General features: G+C 36.9%; 1 protein-coding gene across 3 annotated transcripts in view; it reads right to left on the bottom strand.

Moving 5' to 3' along the window:
- STAU2 (staufen double-stranded RNA binding protein 2) overlaps nt 1-13,045 on the bottom strand; it is a 148,672-nt gene extending 135,627 nt beyond the window's left edge. For 2 of the 3 annotated variants that reach the window (XM_009995574.1, XM_009995572.1), the window contains exons 1-4: nt 12,834-13,045; nt 11,621-11,751; nt 7,096-7,255; nt 5,031-5,166 (exon numbers count right to left, since the gene is read on the bottom strand). In XM_009995574.1, the coding sequence (XP_009993876.1) occupies nt 5,031-5,166; nt 7,096-7,255; nt 11,621-11,751; nt 12,834-13,032 (626 nt within the window). In that variant the 5' untranslated portion in view covers nt 13,033-13,045. Of the gene's footprint in view, nt 1-5,030; nt 5,167-7,095; nt 7,256-11,620; nt 11,767-12,833 lie in introns of all 3 variants that reach the window. The other variant, XM_009995573.1, reaches the window with a different exon arrangement.
- Between the last annotated feature and the right edge of the window lie 2,200 nt (nt 13,046-15,245).

The raw sequence follows: 15,245 nt of genomic DNA on the forward strand, positions 1-15,245 counted from the left end.
CCCTAATCATTTTGTAAAACTCTTAGACAAAAGAAGCCATACAAAATGCAACATTCACCATTTTCAGCTTTTCTGTAATCTATCCTGTTTGAACTGAAAGTGTGCCTTTCTTGCAAAATTGCTCAAAACTCCAACTTGTGAGGCTTTAAAAAGGTAGTATACAACTGGCAAATTTCTAATGCCAAAAAGTTGTCTAACATGGCTGGATTCGGAGTTCACAGCTTTTTAAAAAGCTCTGCCTTATGAGAAGCTACCAAGCTTCCTCGTAACAAACTTGTGTGGATTTTACTTGAATGAAGAAAACCCAGAGAGGGCTCCCAAGCAGTCTCACCAGAGTTATATTTTAAAAGTTTGAAGCTCTTCTCTATATTGTTTTAATTAACTGCAGTATATAGATACCAAACTTACCAGAGACCTAAGCTGGTAACTTCATGTGATTCACTTCAGCATCACACAGAGTTTATCAGCTCAGGTCAAGATTCAGTGTAACGGCAATGGCCCAACATTATTAACAACCTTAGCAAGTACTGCATTCACATGCTTGAGTGGAGAGCCAGGTTAATATATTCATATCTCAGCCACTCTCAAGATGGACTGTACTTTATGTACTTAACTACTCCTAAGAGGGGAGCAGATTTGCTCTGCACTTCCTAATGTAGCACAGGAAGATACTTACAAGGCTAACAACACACTGCCTTAAAAGCCTTACCTTCTGCCCCGCTAAGAGCAATTTTGTAGCCTGCCTTCCACTTGCAGCTCTCTAACCCTTCACCTAAGCCACCTGGCCAGTGTTTTCCAGAGTTTCTCTGGCTGTACTTTTCCCTTGCTTTTCTTCTCGTGCTGTTATTCTCAAGGTCCTTCACCTGCAAATACCAAAACATTGACAGTGTTGTTTCTATACTGTACCGTAGCCCTTCTCTCCTCTGCCCTTCTCCTATCCCTTGGCAGTAGCTTCTGTTAGACATTACAGAGCCCAATAACATGCATGCACAAAGCTCAATAAGCAGCCAGCGTTTAGCACTTGCCCTGATGCAGCATCATAAGCAGCAGGGAGCTTGAGCAGGTCCTGAGAAAAATGACAGAATGGCTATAGGAAAGTGTTGTAAGGAACGCTTGCTGCATGGGAAAGGACACCTAGAGGATAATCATCTGGGAGACTTCACCAATTCTTTTTCAAACTGGCCACTGGGAAAACTTCCCCTTGCCTTTCTTTTATTCTCACTTGTTTGCTTTCTTTTTTTCCATGAAAGTAACTTTCACCCCCAGCATCAGTTTATACCATCAGCTGCAGACCTTATAAATGAATTTTTATACCTTGCATGTCAACCCATTTCAACACCCTTGCTGCAACACACTGCCCATATAAATAGGCTCTGCTGCATGTGAAAGTGTAGTTCCTCACATGCTTAAATCAACACTTAACTCCAAACAGACATTCCTGCCCCATCTCTGGTGAGGGCACAAGCTTCTGTATGAGTAGGTGAGGAGGTGTTTAAGGACAGTTTTAAGTCTAGGAGTAACTTCTCCATTCCTCTACCCCTCAAGAGTGATTAATTTCTGAGCAGCTGAACTCACAGTGCTGAAGCCAGGAAACTTGTACAGACACAAAGGCTGGGACAAGGGATGGAGGAGGAATCACTGACACTTCATGATAAATCATCTTAGCCTGACATAGAAGCTAGCCCTCAACTTTGCATACAAGTAGTAGCTCTTAGACCAGATTTCTGTGGATTGCAGAATAGGATCTTTTGTGCCACTTGAAACACTAGACTTAACTGGTCTACAGATATGCCCTGGGATGAACTACATACTTTATTTTTTCCTCAAGTCACTCAGTTTGCCAGAGTCAAAGTTCCCTAACACAATCTCTGAATCTTAATCCGTATCTTCATCTATTTGAAAAGCACAGTAAAGGGAATTTAGTCACAGAACAAAAGATGAAAACTATTTCTAGCTTACTTAATATATTTTGTATCTGTTTTAATCATAGATCATGATCTACAGTCAGAAACTGATGAACATGAAAAATACTTACTACAGCATATTACTTACATTATTTTTCAACTCCTATTTTTAAACAGTCCATATAGTTTGCATTTACTTGGGAACTCCCAACAACACTTCTGTTCTACTACCCAACAGCTAAAAATCAGCAAACAAATGCTAAATACAATACGGCAGTAGAAGACAATAAATGTAACATATCATACCACTGGAACATGATACAGTACTACAGCATCTGCTTCATATTTGGGACTTTGCTTGTTATTATAACAGAACCAGAATCTGTCTCCAGACTTCCCTCCAGTGAGGGTGGGTAGAAGGAGCAGGATCCTGTATGTGGAGGAGCCGAGGACTCATGCTGCAGTTATCCTGTGCCAGTGTGGGCTGCAGGGCCCATGCCTAGCCTGGCTCACAGGACTACACAAACCCCTCAGCTGCAAGACAGACTCACTGCAAGAGAGGGGCCTGCAGGCAACCGCCCCTCGGTACCACCTGCATGGCCTTGCCTTTAAGAGTGCAGCAAGGAGTTCCATGTGAACATCATTTCTGTTTCAATTAAAGCAATGACAGAGCTGTGTCCTTGTAAGAAAATCCTGCAGGAGTGTGAATGGCCAAGAAGGGGAACATCTCTGCTGCAGCCAAGGTCTGCATGGCACGCTGTGCATGGCCACAGTCCTGTTTGGTGTTACACTGCTCAGGGCTCCCAGCATCTAAAGGGGTGGAAGACTATCTGTGCTATCCCCTTATACTATCAGCTCTAGTAGAGAGCGTTTTCAATTATACCTTACAGAGTCTAAGTGCCTTTCCTACTGGGCTCATAATGGATCAGCACCTCCCGATGCAAAACAAGGAGATGAACATTTCCAACACAGGAATAGTCCCAAAACAGTACTATATAGCATCATTCTTCTGTTTCCTCTTTACTCTGGTATTCCTGTGTAAGCTGGTGTACACACAGAGGGCATGTGTTTATGTGGATAGACAGGCAGATCTAGTTATTTATTACTTAGTTTTAGCTGTTTATCAATTTACAAACCACAGTACTATTTGCCACCCTGCCTGGGCAAGTGCATTTAAATAAGCACAATGAAGCAGACAAACAGATTCTGGCCTCTGTTCGACCCTCCCTGTTTGTTCTGTGATCAGAAAAATTAAATGCCCTTGGCTACCTTATGCAACCAGAGAAATAAAATTCAAGTACCATTTTACCCTAATATGCAAAGACAGTTCCCATGAAAGATAGGTCCCAAAGAAGCAAACTTAAAAGACTGCACCAGACGTATTAATAATTTTCTATGAAAGAAAATCTAAAAAGTTAGCAACTGGTGTGTTTCAGGGTCCTGCTTCCACAAATATGTTTCACTAAGCTCAGTTTCCAGAATTCCCCATTTTACATTTTCACTAGCTTGCATTTATTTCAGTCTAGCTTTTTTATCTGTTAGTCAAACTAATTTAATTGTATAAGTCATTCAACTAAATGTAGGATTTCTAAATATTAACATAACTCACTTAAGGCACCACTGTTACCTTTTAAACCATGATGTATGTAAGCAGAGACTCAGGTAAGAAGTGATTAGAAATACAAGTCATACAATAATCAGACATTGTTCTGCACAGTGATGAAAGTGTTTTCTTTCAGGTTATTTTTGTTTGTTTTACAGTTCTATTGTATTTGTTTTACAGTTTTACAGTTTACATTTCTATAGTATTGCTGCTATTAAAAAAATCAGAATGTTAAAAACCTGAAGTTTTAATTACCTCAAAATCAGTGGAAAAGCAAAAGAAGATTAAGTCAACTGAAATATTCTCCTTAGACAATTCTGAAGTGCTGCTTTTTCATGTCAAACTCCTTAGTTTTTTAACAATTATGTAAATTCAGTTTCTAACAAAAGAGACTTTTTGAACAAAAACACTTATTCCAAGATCATAACCTTGTTCTTTTTTAAAACTATGATATGCATTAAAAAATCATAGGAAATCCATTAAATAAACTTTTGCAAGAAAGGCAACATTTTACACTGATAAAAATGCTATTAGAAATTCCTGACCTATTTTGCTTTTTTCTTACTTTACAGATTACACTCAATATCACTTTTGGAGCTCCGAAAGACCTAATCTAATACACTTTCTCTGCAGAAAAATAAGGAACAATGGGAAGAAAAGCTGTCTCACAATAAGAAGTTCTTGGGATTGCAAATTAACACCTATATTACCTTAAGTTTCTCTCAGAGTGTTGCATTAGATACAAATTATCTATTATCTGGAACAGTTTTTGCCATCTCTACTAGAATTGTACAAATAGTAAAGATAAAGATGCTTCAGAAATTTAGAATATTTTTAATAATAAAATATTTGATGGTCATTTAAGAAAATTTAGAGTTTTTAAAATCTTTAATCAAATGAATTTGATTGTTTAAAAATCAAAATTTTGAATGCCATCTTCTCAACGATTACTTCAGCTTACTACAGTAAGGACAGCACTGATTAAGGGCTCTGAATATAGGTTTCTAAACTGTGAAATAAAGGATTTTTCCTAACCAAACACTGAGGATTAAGGAACTGAGATAGCTGACCCAGCAGAATGGTTAAAAAAATGGAAACTGGGGAAAGTTTCAAGCCAATTTTCAAAATGCAGCTCCTCCTAGTTTTATATCTAATATCTAAGGAAAAAAAAAAAAGTGCTTCATTATAATAACAATAAAATAACAGCAAAGAAAAGCAAAGCCTCTCTCTGAAGTTATTGCTCTGCCTCCTCACTGCCATGGCTGTTAACTGTAATTCCAGTAGGGAGATAAAAAAAAACCAAAAAAATAAACAGTTGGTCTTTATTCCTTTGACATGCTTAGGACAACTGCCTTTTTTCAGAAAGAGATTATGTGTGCTTCTAAATAAGGCTGCACAGACTTTCCCTAGTAAAAATCTTAGTTTTATTTTACCATGAAAAAACCTAGGGAGTACATAAAGATTCAGAACACATCGGCATGCAAAGGATAAAAAAAGCATTAAGTTATAGAAAAAGTACAAACCTCTGATTATACATGCCCCGGAAATTATAATTTGCTCTATAATTGGGAATTGGCTTTGGATCTAATGGCCTGTAGATGGCGGGCTCTCCTCTTTTCATAGCCAGACCATTCAGCTCCACCGTTGGTGTTATACTGCCTGCAAAAAAGAGTACATGTAAGGCACTTAAACCACAAATACTGCAAAATACACAAGCAGGACTGAAATGAGCAGCAAAGTGAGATCTGCATGACCTTTGTTCTTCTCTTCAATTAAAAAAGAAACAACTAAAATGACAGTTGAGCTTCTCTAAAAAGACAGGAATATATAAACGCCAATTTAAACACAAGAAATTAAAAAGAACATTTAAATGTTTATCTCAGTACATTCTCTATGCAGTTTCAGTAGACTAATCTTCACATATGAATGAGAAAGTCAGTGCCATAATCCACCTGGTTATTCATCTTTCCGAAGTGCTTATAATACATTATGACACTTTCTGAAACTACAAAGATAAAGGAATAATGGTTCTTCCCATTGAATACACCACAAATAGAGGAAAGAGGATTGAAAGAAGCAAGCAGTAATAGGCATTACTGTAGTCATTTGTTACTCTTACAAGTCATAAAAAAAAATTCATTTGCATGACTCGAAAACTTTACAACTAAAAATTAATTATCTAAAAAACTGAAAATACAACTACTGGAAATGAGTGTCACTACAGCCATCTACTGGTGACAGGATACAAAAATAGAAAGCAACCAGCACTTCCCCACTTGCATAGTATCCAAAATGTCAAAGAAAAAGCTATGCTGTTATCTGTTTTTTAAATTAAAATGCTCAGCTAAATAATTCCCCACTTACACTGTTTTAAGAAAATCCTAAATGAAATAAAAGTACATTTCAATAATAATGAGTCAATATTTTCTCAAAATATCTGCATAAGGGGTTCAAATGAACCTAGTCTCAAAATACCTATGCTGAATTTGCCAGTATGCCACTGAGACTTTATAGACCAAATGACGGAAATCTGGTGTGAGCCTTCTGCTTTCTAAACAACCAAAGTCACTATGACTGCAAAGGAAACAGCCCAAAACCAGTGACCTTGGTTCAGAGAAACAACATAATTATTTTCAAAAGAGCCAGACAACACTAGCACATCCTTCTCAAACAACCCTTAATAATGCCTAATGCTCAGGATAATACTCACAAGCTCTATGAGATACTCCTGCTTTTTTTTTCCAATATAGAGAAGTTTAACTGCAAAATTACTCCATTTTAAGAAAGTGTCTGAAGAAGACTTTTTTTAAAGGGATGGGGGATGGCAGAGAGAATAAGGGAAAAGGGGAAGAAGGGGGGGTAAAAGGGAAGCAAAAGGGAAAATATTACTTATCACTATTTTCTCTCTTTTATATTTTTGTATTTATTTCATAGAACAAGACAGAAGAGATCAGTGAGCATGTGGCTGAGATGTGTACTTCAAAAGGTGCTGCACAGAGAGAAGGCAACACACAGATGAAATACACAATACTTAATGAAATACTCAATGAAATACACAAGACAACAATATCCATTCTTCCTATTCTTCCAATAACAGTTTCTAAAGACACTTGAAAGCTTTTTGAAAGCATAGGTTGCTATGAAGGAAAACATACTATATGAGGATTACCTGTCAAAGTTCTCACACAAAATCTGACATTTTGTTTACACCATAGATGATATTTCACATGATTAGACTGAGTAAAATTTGGTCCTTTCATTGGAAAATTAGCTAAAATAACTCTTCATAAAAATTGTTTTACTATTTTAATGATGGTCAGCTCAACCAGTTTCTATACATCTGAGCCTTACCTAAACAATCATATTCTCTTACAGTTGAACCATTTTAGGTACAGACATTACAAATTCTCCTGTGCAAACTCACTAGATGTTCTTCATTATATCTTCCTATTATTGTACCATTCTTCATACAATCACACTTATATGACAGCTACACTGATTCTCATTGTCCAGCTGAACTGACTTAATTAGTGGTATAATATTCCAAAAATGCAACAAGATTTACTTCACAGGAAAAAAATGTCATACCTGGATTATTGTTAACATTGTTTTTGGGTGGCCTAGGCGTTGGTTTGGGAAGGGTAGTTTCATTCAATGCTTTGCTAGCAGCACCATGTTGGGCCTTTTTAATACTGCTTCCTTCAGCTTCCCAGGTCTGCTCTCCGAGAGTCAGCTGCACTGTGAACATCTTCAAAGACAAAGAACAGGCAAACACTGGCAAGATTATCCCTGTGGATTAGACCAATCTGCATAAAAACTTTCAGGGCTGAAGAGCAGCTCTCTTTCCATTATATTCAACTCCTAGATAATACATCTGATTTTACAGAAATCAGAGTCCTTACCAGCAGGCAGTATTTGACCTTTCAAGTTACAAAGTAAAATAGTAAAATGTAAATGTTAACTACCAAAGAACAGAATAATTAAACTAAGTAATAATAACTGCAAACTGATCCTCTGCTCTTGGAAGACTATACATAGGGCAGTTCAGATCACATTTCTTCACACACTTGAATACATTTAGTCACTTTACCTGTAGAAAACAGGTAAAGAGTACTAATGTAAAAAAAAAAAAAAAAAAAAGTTATTTTGTAATAATTCTAAATAGATATAATTGATTGCACACCCTTCAAGGCAGTAGAGAATTCAGGCCAAATAGTTCTACCCAGTGATGGCATTTTTTACACAACTTGACTTCTGAAAAGAATTAATGTTGTTAGGGCAGGTTCAAATATGTTCAAAAATATAAAGTGAGAAAAAAAAGTATGATATTTTTGAATGAAACTGCAGTTCTTTTAATGTGGACTCTACAGTGAAGACAGGAACTGTAAAAACTTAAGAGTGTAGAAACAGATACTGATCAAAACTATATCTTTTAAAATCTGCAGTAAGGGATTATTTCAAGTAGTGTCTATGCTTTCCAAGTTGTGAAGATAAAACTCAACACATATCTAGGATATAAGGTAGAGCCTATCTTCTGAACTATACATATGAATTCTGGTTACATTTGAGCATCTAAAAACAAAAGGAGAAAGGGTAAGAAATCAGTCTTTTCCATACCAATCCCATACATAAAAGGCAGAATTTAATAATCAGATACACATAGTAAACTAAGATATACCTACCTCAGAAAACAGACTAACCTACTTGAGGCAACATAGAGAAATCTACATATTAATGTGAGAGGTATATAGAAATTTTCATTTTTTTAGTTACATGCTCTATCTTTTTAAAAATTATTTAAACTTGCTAGATCCAGGACCAGGTATCTAGAGATAGGCATGACAGGCATCTTTAAACTTTGCCTTTACATATATTTTCATTTAGCATGTACCTGCAAACAAGCATTTGAATACAAGTATGTATGTGCCCCCCAACTCAGCCCTATAAACATACAGATACTGCATATGAACTGAATGTTATAAATACATACTCTTGTCTTAATTTTAGGCTTGAGTTTTGGCCTGCTGTAATTTTCAGAAACGTGCTGCAAGTCCCCATATCACGGTTCATATGGCCATGTCATTTTTTCCACAGTTTCCCCACAGAGAAGAGGTAAGAGAGAAATAGTCTCATAATTTCACATTCTGTCAAACTCTACCCCCACCTGAAAGCTAAACCAGGTATTAGAGCTAAATACTCATAATTATATGAATTATCTATAAACATACATCCTCATTACAAAAAGAACTGAAATTTTACTTCTGGATCTGGAATTGATACATTTTATAGTTTGCAAGAAAGTATCAGTGTAGTATTTTTAAAGGAGAATAATTTTGAATCTCAATTGAAATACGATGAATAATGGCTAATTATCTACCTATAACACTCATCTTGGTGCTTAGAGTATTAAACAGGTATTCAAGATAATAAAGGGCTTGCTCAGTAAAATTCTACAGTCAGAGTTCTAACCTTCTCACTCAGCCAATCTGACAAAAAAACTCCTGCAAAAAAACCACACACAGTACTAGGCAGGAATTTAATTAAAGGAATAAAACTGCCTAAAAGCAACATCTGGAGCAGCCTATGAAGCACTCAAGTTCTGCAAGGCCAGAGCTGACATTTCTGTTAGGGATTGTTATGGACTCTCACCAATTTTCTGAGGAAGTTTGTAGTTCTTACATCCAACCTAACCATCTCACAGCCAGAGAGTGGAAATGCAAAGGCCACTGAAGCCTGTGCTTGTTTTCACTCTGCTGTGCTCCTAAGGTCAGTCTCTGGCAATTCTTTTCTCCTCACTTTCTCTCCTCCTTCCTGGCCTTTTGACATGCTACCTTTGACATCTCCTACCATTTCCCCCTTTCTCTCTACCACCACCCACTTTGCCACTGTTTCTTTGAAATTCGTCTCCTGAGATGCCACTGACACAGAAGTACAGAAGAAATAATCGGTCTGACAGATGTACTTGAAAATGTCATTTACACTAACAAATGCATTCTGATTTTTCTTATTATGAAGAATCCACCTGGATGGCAGACTCCAAGAAACGCTAACCACCCTGCCATGAAGCTCCACTTCTCTCTCAGCTCCACTGTTTCTAGTCTCCCATTTCACCCGAACTGTCAAAACTTATTTTCCAGAGACAACTGTCTGTGTTGTTTGTGGTCACGACACAGCCAGCGATCTAGCAGAGCATGTCTCAGAAAACCTTGAAAACCACTAGTGGGCAGGAAGAGAGTATGTGCAGGAGGAAAGCAGTATGACATGCTCCTTAAATGGCAAACAGCAGCAGCAGTTTTACATCCTTTGGGTCATGCTTTCTAGGACAAACTCAGCTCTGATTCACATGTTCTCTCAGGGAGATAACCATGTTACTAGCAAAACATTATACTAAATTGTTAACACGGTCATAATAATTTCTGTGTCTTTGCTTTTCATAGGTTAGAGGTACACAAGTCTGCATAATCTGATTAATATCACCCTTGGTTTCCATTCTCTTCCCTCCTTTGTTGTTTTCATTTGTTGTACAGCTCAAGACCAGACTTAATATTCTTCTGAGTCTAGAGAGAACATAACTTTTTTTAACCTACTATGAGTGTAAATAAAAATAATAGGTAAATTGAAAAACTGAAAAATTAAGAAATCCATTGAAAAGCTGGCTTTCAAAAGTGCAGCTAATGCAGCCTCAAGTAATTTCAATGATATTAGTTCCTTTAAAAGTAATAAAAAATACACATGAACTATTTCTTATCCTGCTAAAATTTAAAGGATAGTACGAATGCGATGTAACTTGAACCTCTTTAATGCTGAGGAATACAAACAGCCAAAACCACACCTTTTGGTACAAGCAAAGCACTTCTGATCAGATAACAATGGGGAAAAAGGTAACAAAATAAACATACAAAACAACAGTAAAAAGTTAAAGAAAGCACAACAGACTGAACATGCTGCAATAACCAAACACTGTGTCCTGTGGCACCAGACGCCTCAAGGAAGAGGAAGAGCACTTCAATTTGCATTCATAATGAGGGATCCTAAAAGCCTGTTGCCTCTCAGCAGCCTTGCGCCTGCTGACATCAATCCCACCAGCATCAAGGATGCAGGAACACCAGCCAAACCAGAAGGTCAGTGATCTGGATCAACTCTACACCAGCTGACAACTTAACGTGCAACTGAGAAACAAGGGGCAATGGCAGAAAGACAGCCCATGACTAGCTGAAACTGTTCTTAATCTGCAGTGTGACCCCTCTGTCTTAGGCAGTTTTGTTGTTCTAGAAATACCAAGTATAAAGCAGCTATTAATTACACCACCACCTCTCATAGTTTTTCAGGCTTTTTCCTCCTCCCCCCAGACTGCTTCTGACTAGGGAGGAAATTCAAATTTTTATCTGGAAACTATTATCACAAGAATGTCCCTCTGTGTTACCCACCATTCAAAATCATCCCAATTTGTACTTATGAAATTATGTTGCATATTCAAACTGATATGAAAACTGACAAGAAAAAAGTGTCAGTTCACTAGAAACTTTTAATGCTACAATAATATTAGGAATCTTATTATCACCATAAATCTTAAACTTGCTCAGAATTTAAAGGAAAGAAGAGTAATAAAGTTTGTGCCCTATAATGCAAGATCCAAAGATACCATATCAATGCAATCAACTTTATGGACACAGATTCATATCAATAAGCACTTAAAAAAAAAAAATTACACAAACTAGCTTAGTTGTCATCTGCACTACCATGAAACAAATAGAGAGGTAATGATCAAAGGCACAACCACTGGGGAGAAGGATTCATGAAGCTTAAAAAAGAACATGTTCCCTAATGATTAAGAAAGGGTGGTGATATCCTGGAAAGACCTTTACATGGTCTTTATAGAGACCAACAAATATAAACTCAATGGTGGAAGTAAAAGTAAGGTCCAAAATAATCTACAGGGCTTCAACAGAAATACAGACATACCTTCTGAAAGCGTGAAAAGAAAGCAAAATAAGAGTAGGAAAATCCTTACACTAGAAACGTGGTTGGTTTTGACAAGCGCGCTTGTCCAGACCATGACATTTATCTGTTCAGCACTTAAGGTATGGCTCATCACCTGGAACTGTGACCTTACCTTGGCATGAGCAGGCCCTCTTTCATTCAGAAGCTTATACTGGGGTTGAATTCTATTGAAACGGGCTAACTCATTTACCAGACACATTGGAGTTTTCTCTTTGGGGTTTGCCATGTTATCTTGGAGAGGAGCTGCAAATAAAGAGTCTGTAAAGTTTTTGTGGAGAAACGTATTCTTCACAACTTTGCAAAGCTTTGCAAAAGCAGCAGCATGCTTATAAAAGAAAATACTTTGGCTAAAAAGTCATTTTACGCATATGCTAAATTAATGTTTAAATACCATCTTTTATCATATAAGAATATGCATTTTACAACCACCATTTTGATTACATGCAATTTAAAATATAAACTATTTCCTTCAAAAATGTCTCTATAGAAGATGACCGTATAGAAAGGCATATATATGTATGTATGTTACATCTTCTGCGTCACCGAAGTTTACTGTCAGGAGCACACTGGTTCCAGGAATTAAATTTCAGAAAGGTTTCTCAAGACTTTGAAGCAGAAGTGGATAGCATAAGAGTTGCAAGATAAAGCAGATGACACTCTGTGGTCCCTGCTTGCTCTTCCCTGCTTCTTCCCAGTGTTTTTTAGACTTTTCTCACAATAACAAAGTAATTCTCAGAGCACTCTCAAAGAACACCTTTTCTCCTCCTTTAAGGATTTTTTTCTGCTTTCCTTAGACTACTTACTTCATGCATACTGCCTTACTATTTTTTATCTTTTGACTGTTTCGGCTTATTTGTATTTATTCTTAACACACATTGCCATTTCTTGCCAATTTTTTTTAGGATAACATTTCTCTATTTTATACCCAGCATTTCAGCATTTATTAGGCTACAAAGGAAACACCAAAGGCTGCCAAGCAGTCTAAAGACGTTCTGTTCTAGGGAAGAGAAATAAACTTGGAGACCTTCCTGCAACACTGAAACTTCTCTATAAAAGATACACTCAGAATTTCACAAAACAGACATGCTCTTTTCTGAGCTTTTTTATCACTGCCCAATGCTTCTCTTTAAGTCTGAGCTCAGTTAAAGAAACTTAACTTAGTGAACAGTCTATTTAGCCAAAATATTTTTCTATAAGGTTTCTTCTTTATTTTAATTATCTTTAAAAGCTAACTTTCATAATATTATTTTATTTATTTATTTATATTAACAGTCACTAAAAAGACTAATTTGAACCCCAAAGAAAATATATCTGGACCAACATACCTGGTGAGGTGCTCAAAGGTGCAGGATCCCCAAGGCTGGCAGTAGGACTGCTACAGCTGGCAGCTGATTCTGAAATGGATCCGTTCATTGAGGGCTGCAGACCCAGTGTACTTGTAGTTGTAACTGGTAGGGGTAGCACCACAGGGGACATGGTAGGTCCAGACAAGGTTGCTGTAGTCTGCATCTTAACTTGTGCCATTGCCTATGACTGCAATAAACAAATCATTATGAGTAGAGCACTTTGTATTTTAAATGTCAAATGGTGATAGTGATACTTCTTTTTAGCTCCTGAATCTGGGTCACAAAACTATCCATGGAAGTCATGCCCCTGCAAACATTGCTGCCAAACTGATGCACAAAGAAACAGAGCTCACAGCAAGAGAACATCACCAGAGCATAACCCACAGACCCTGACTCCAGGTTCTGTTACTCAACAACTGCCTGACAGACAGAAGGAAGCATGATTATTCCATAATAAAATTCCATATAATTATTCTGTGGATGAGATTAGCATCTGCCAGTTTAATCAAGATGGGATGTCTTTGTAACAAAGTACTTCACCAATCTTTTGCCATAGTTTTTTCCAGTAAAGTATTCACAAAATACCAAATAAGGTCACAAGAGAAAAAAAACTGTTTTTTCTGCCTGTTACCAAACCAGAAGAGAAAAAAAAAAAAAAAAAAAAAAAGAGGAAACAACCAACCAACAAAACCACCAAAGGAGCAAGTTCTGAAAAATCACTGCTTATCCAGTCAACAGATGGAGCACTTCAATCCTTGTGTAAATTACCAGCACAGGTACCAGGATTTCCTAAACTGGCTTTTAATCTAGTGCCTAAAGCATTTTTCTGCGATATACCAGGTACTAATCATCTCTGTCTGCCCAAATGAGTTTCTTTATTACCAATACCTGCTACCTGGCTAAGAACACTTGTAAACAAATGGGGTCAAGGCACAGCCCCTTCGTACTATTCACAGAGAGCATGTTCCTTGGTAAAATTTTGGCTCCTGACAAAAAACTGTAAAAACCACACAGGAGGAGTTCAGAGGCCAGCAAGCACCCCAAGCAATTCACTGAACCAAGTGAGGAGGCAGTAATTCCCAGTCCTCCATGGAAAAGTCTTGGGCTTCTTCTTTTGGTATCAGGAGCAAACACAATGCTGTATCTTATTCAGTAGCTTGGACACAGATTTTATCTTTTAGGGTTCATACACAACATACGATCTGTACAGAGCAGAGAGAGAGACAAACCTCGTAACAGCCAACAAACAGCCTGGGGAGCCAGGACTTGCCCCAGCAGCAGCTCTGGTTCCTCTGGCTACAGCAGAGGGGAACAGGAGCCCTGTTCTTCGTCACAGGCAGCACCCTTACCACTAAGCTCTTTGCTACTTCTGCTGGGGTAACTGTCTCTTCCTAAGTAAAATCCCATGCAATGCTTGAAAAACTTCCTAACTGAGGTCTTACTGAAATGAGTACAACTACATACACAATTCTGATTAGATCAGTGTTTTTGCTTCCCTCCAAATCTGTTTAAAAATATCCAAGTATCCCTACTCAGAGGGACAGGACTGTTGGATTAAGATCCCAAATCATTCAATACACCATGGAGTGCAACTACTTTATCACAGTTGCATCAGTATAATGAAAATAATAAAACCTATTACTCTGACTCTGTGCTTTGGAAAAGAAATTGGAATGCCATTTTTATTACTGAGGAAAGACAAACAACTGATTTAAATCTCTGGAAAGGCAAAAGTAAAAAAAAAATATTTAAAATTAAGCTGAGATGTAATCACTTCCCTTTTCATAAATATTATAAGTAAGATGCTAATAGTGACAGATTTTAAAACACATACGCAGTCAGCTGAGATATATTTAAATGCTTTGTGTGTTCAAAAATACAGACTAAACTCAGACTGTAAAAATCCTACTGTAACATAACAGCAGTATTGTTAGAAGGGCTGAACCTAAAGATTGTATATAGCTACAGAATTCTCCGGTATACTAGGTATTTAATTCTGATTTTAAATATATCAGTACAGGACAGAATGATTTCAAAAACTTTCTTTATTTTAAACATCAATTTTTTTTTTTTTTATTTTAAACATCAAAATTTTTTTGGCAGAATCAGGCCATATTTATTAAACATATTTAAAATTAAACCAATGTAATATGGAGTATCATCACAATAAGGAAACTCCTTTAGAGTATCTATAGCATTTTAGCTTATAAACATGAGTACGAGAAAGCTATCAATCATATAGTACTATTTGAGATAAAAGCAGATGTTACTAATAACCAAATAAAATAATGTGTCCTGTTTTATTGCTGTTCTAAAGGGATAAATTGTAGGATTGATCCTTTTCTAATAAGGATAAAAATCAGTTTGATAACAGTATCGCGGAACTGTAAA

The sequence above is a fragment of the Chaetura pelagica genome, unplaced genomic scaffold (genome assembly GCF_000747805.2).
Source record: "Chaetura pelagica isolate M959 unplaced genomic scaffold, ChaPel_1.0 scaffold83, whole genome shotgun sequence".
Taxonomy (NCBI): Eukaryota; Metazoa; Chordata; class Aves; order Apodiformes; family Apodidae; genus Chaetura; species Chaetura pelagica.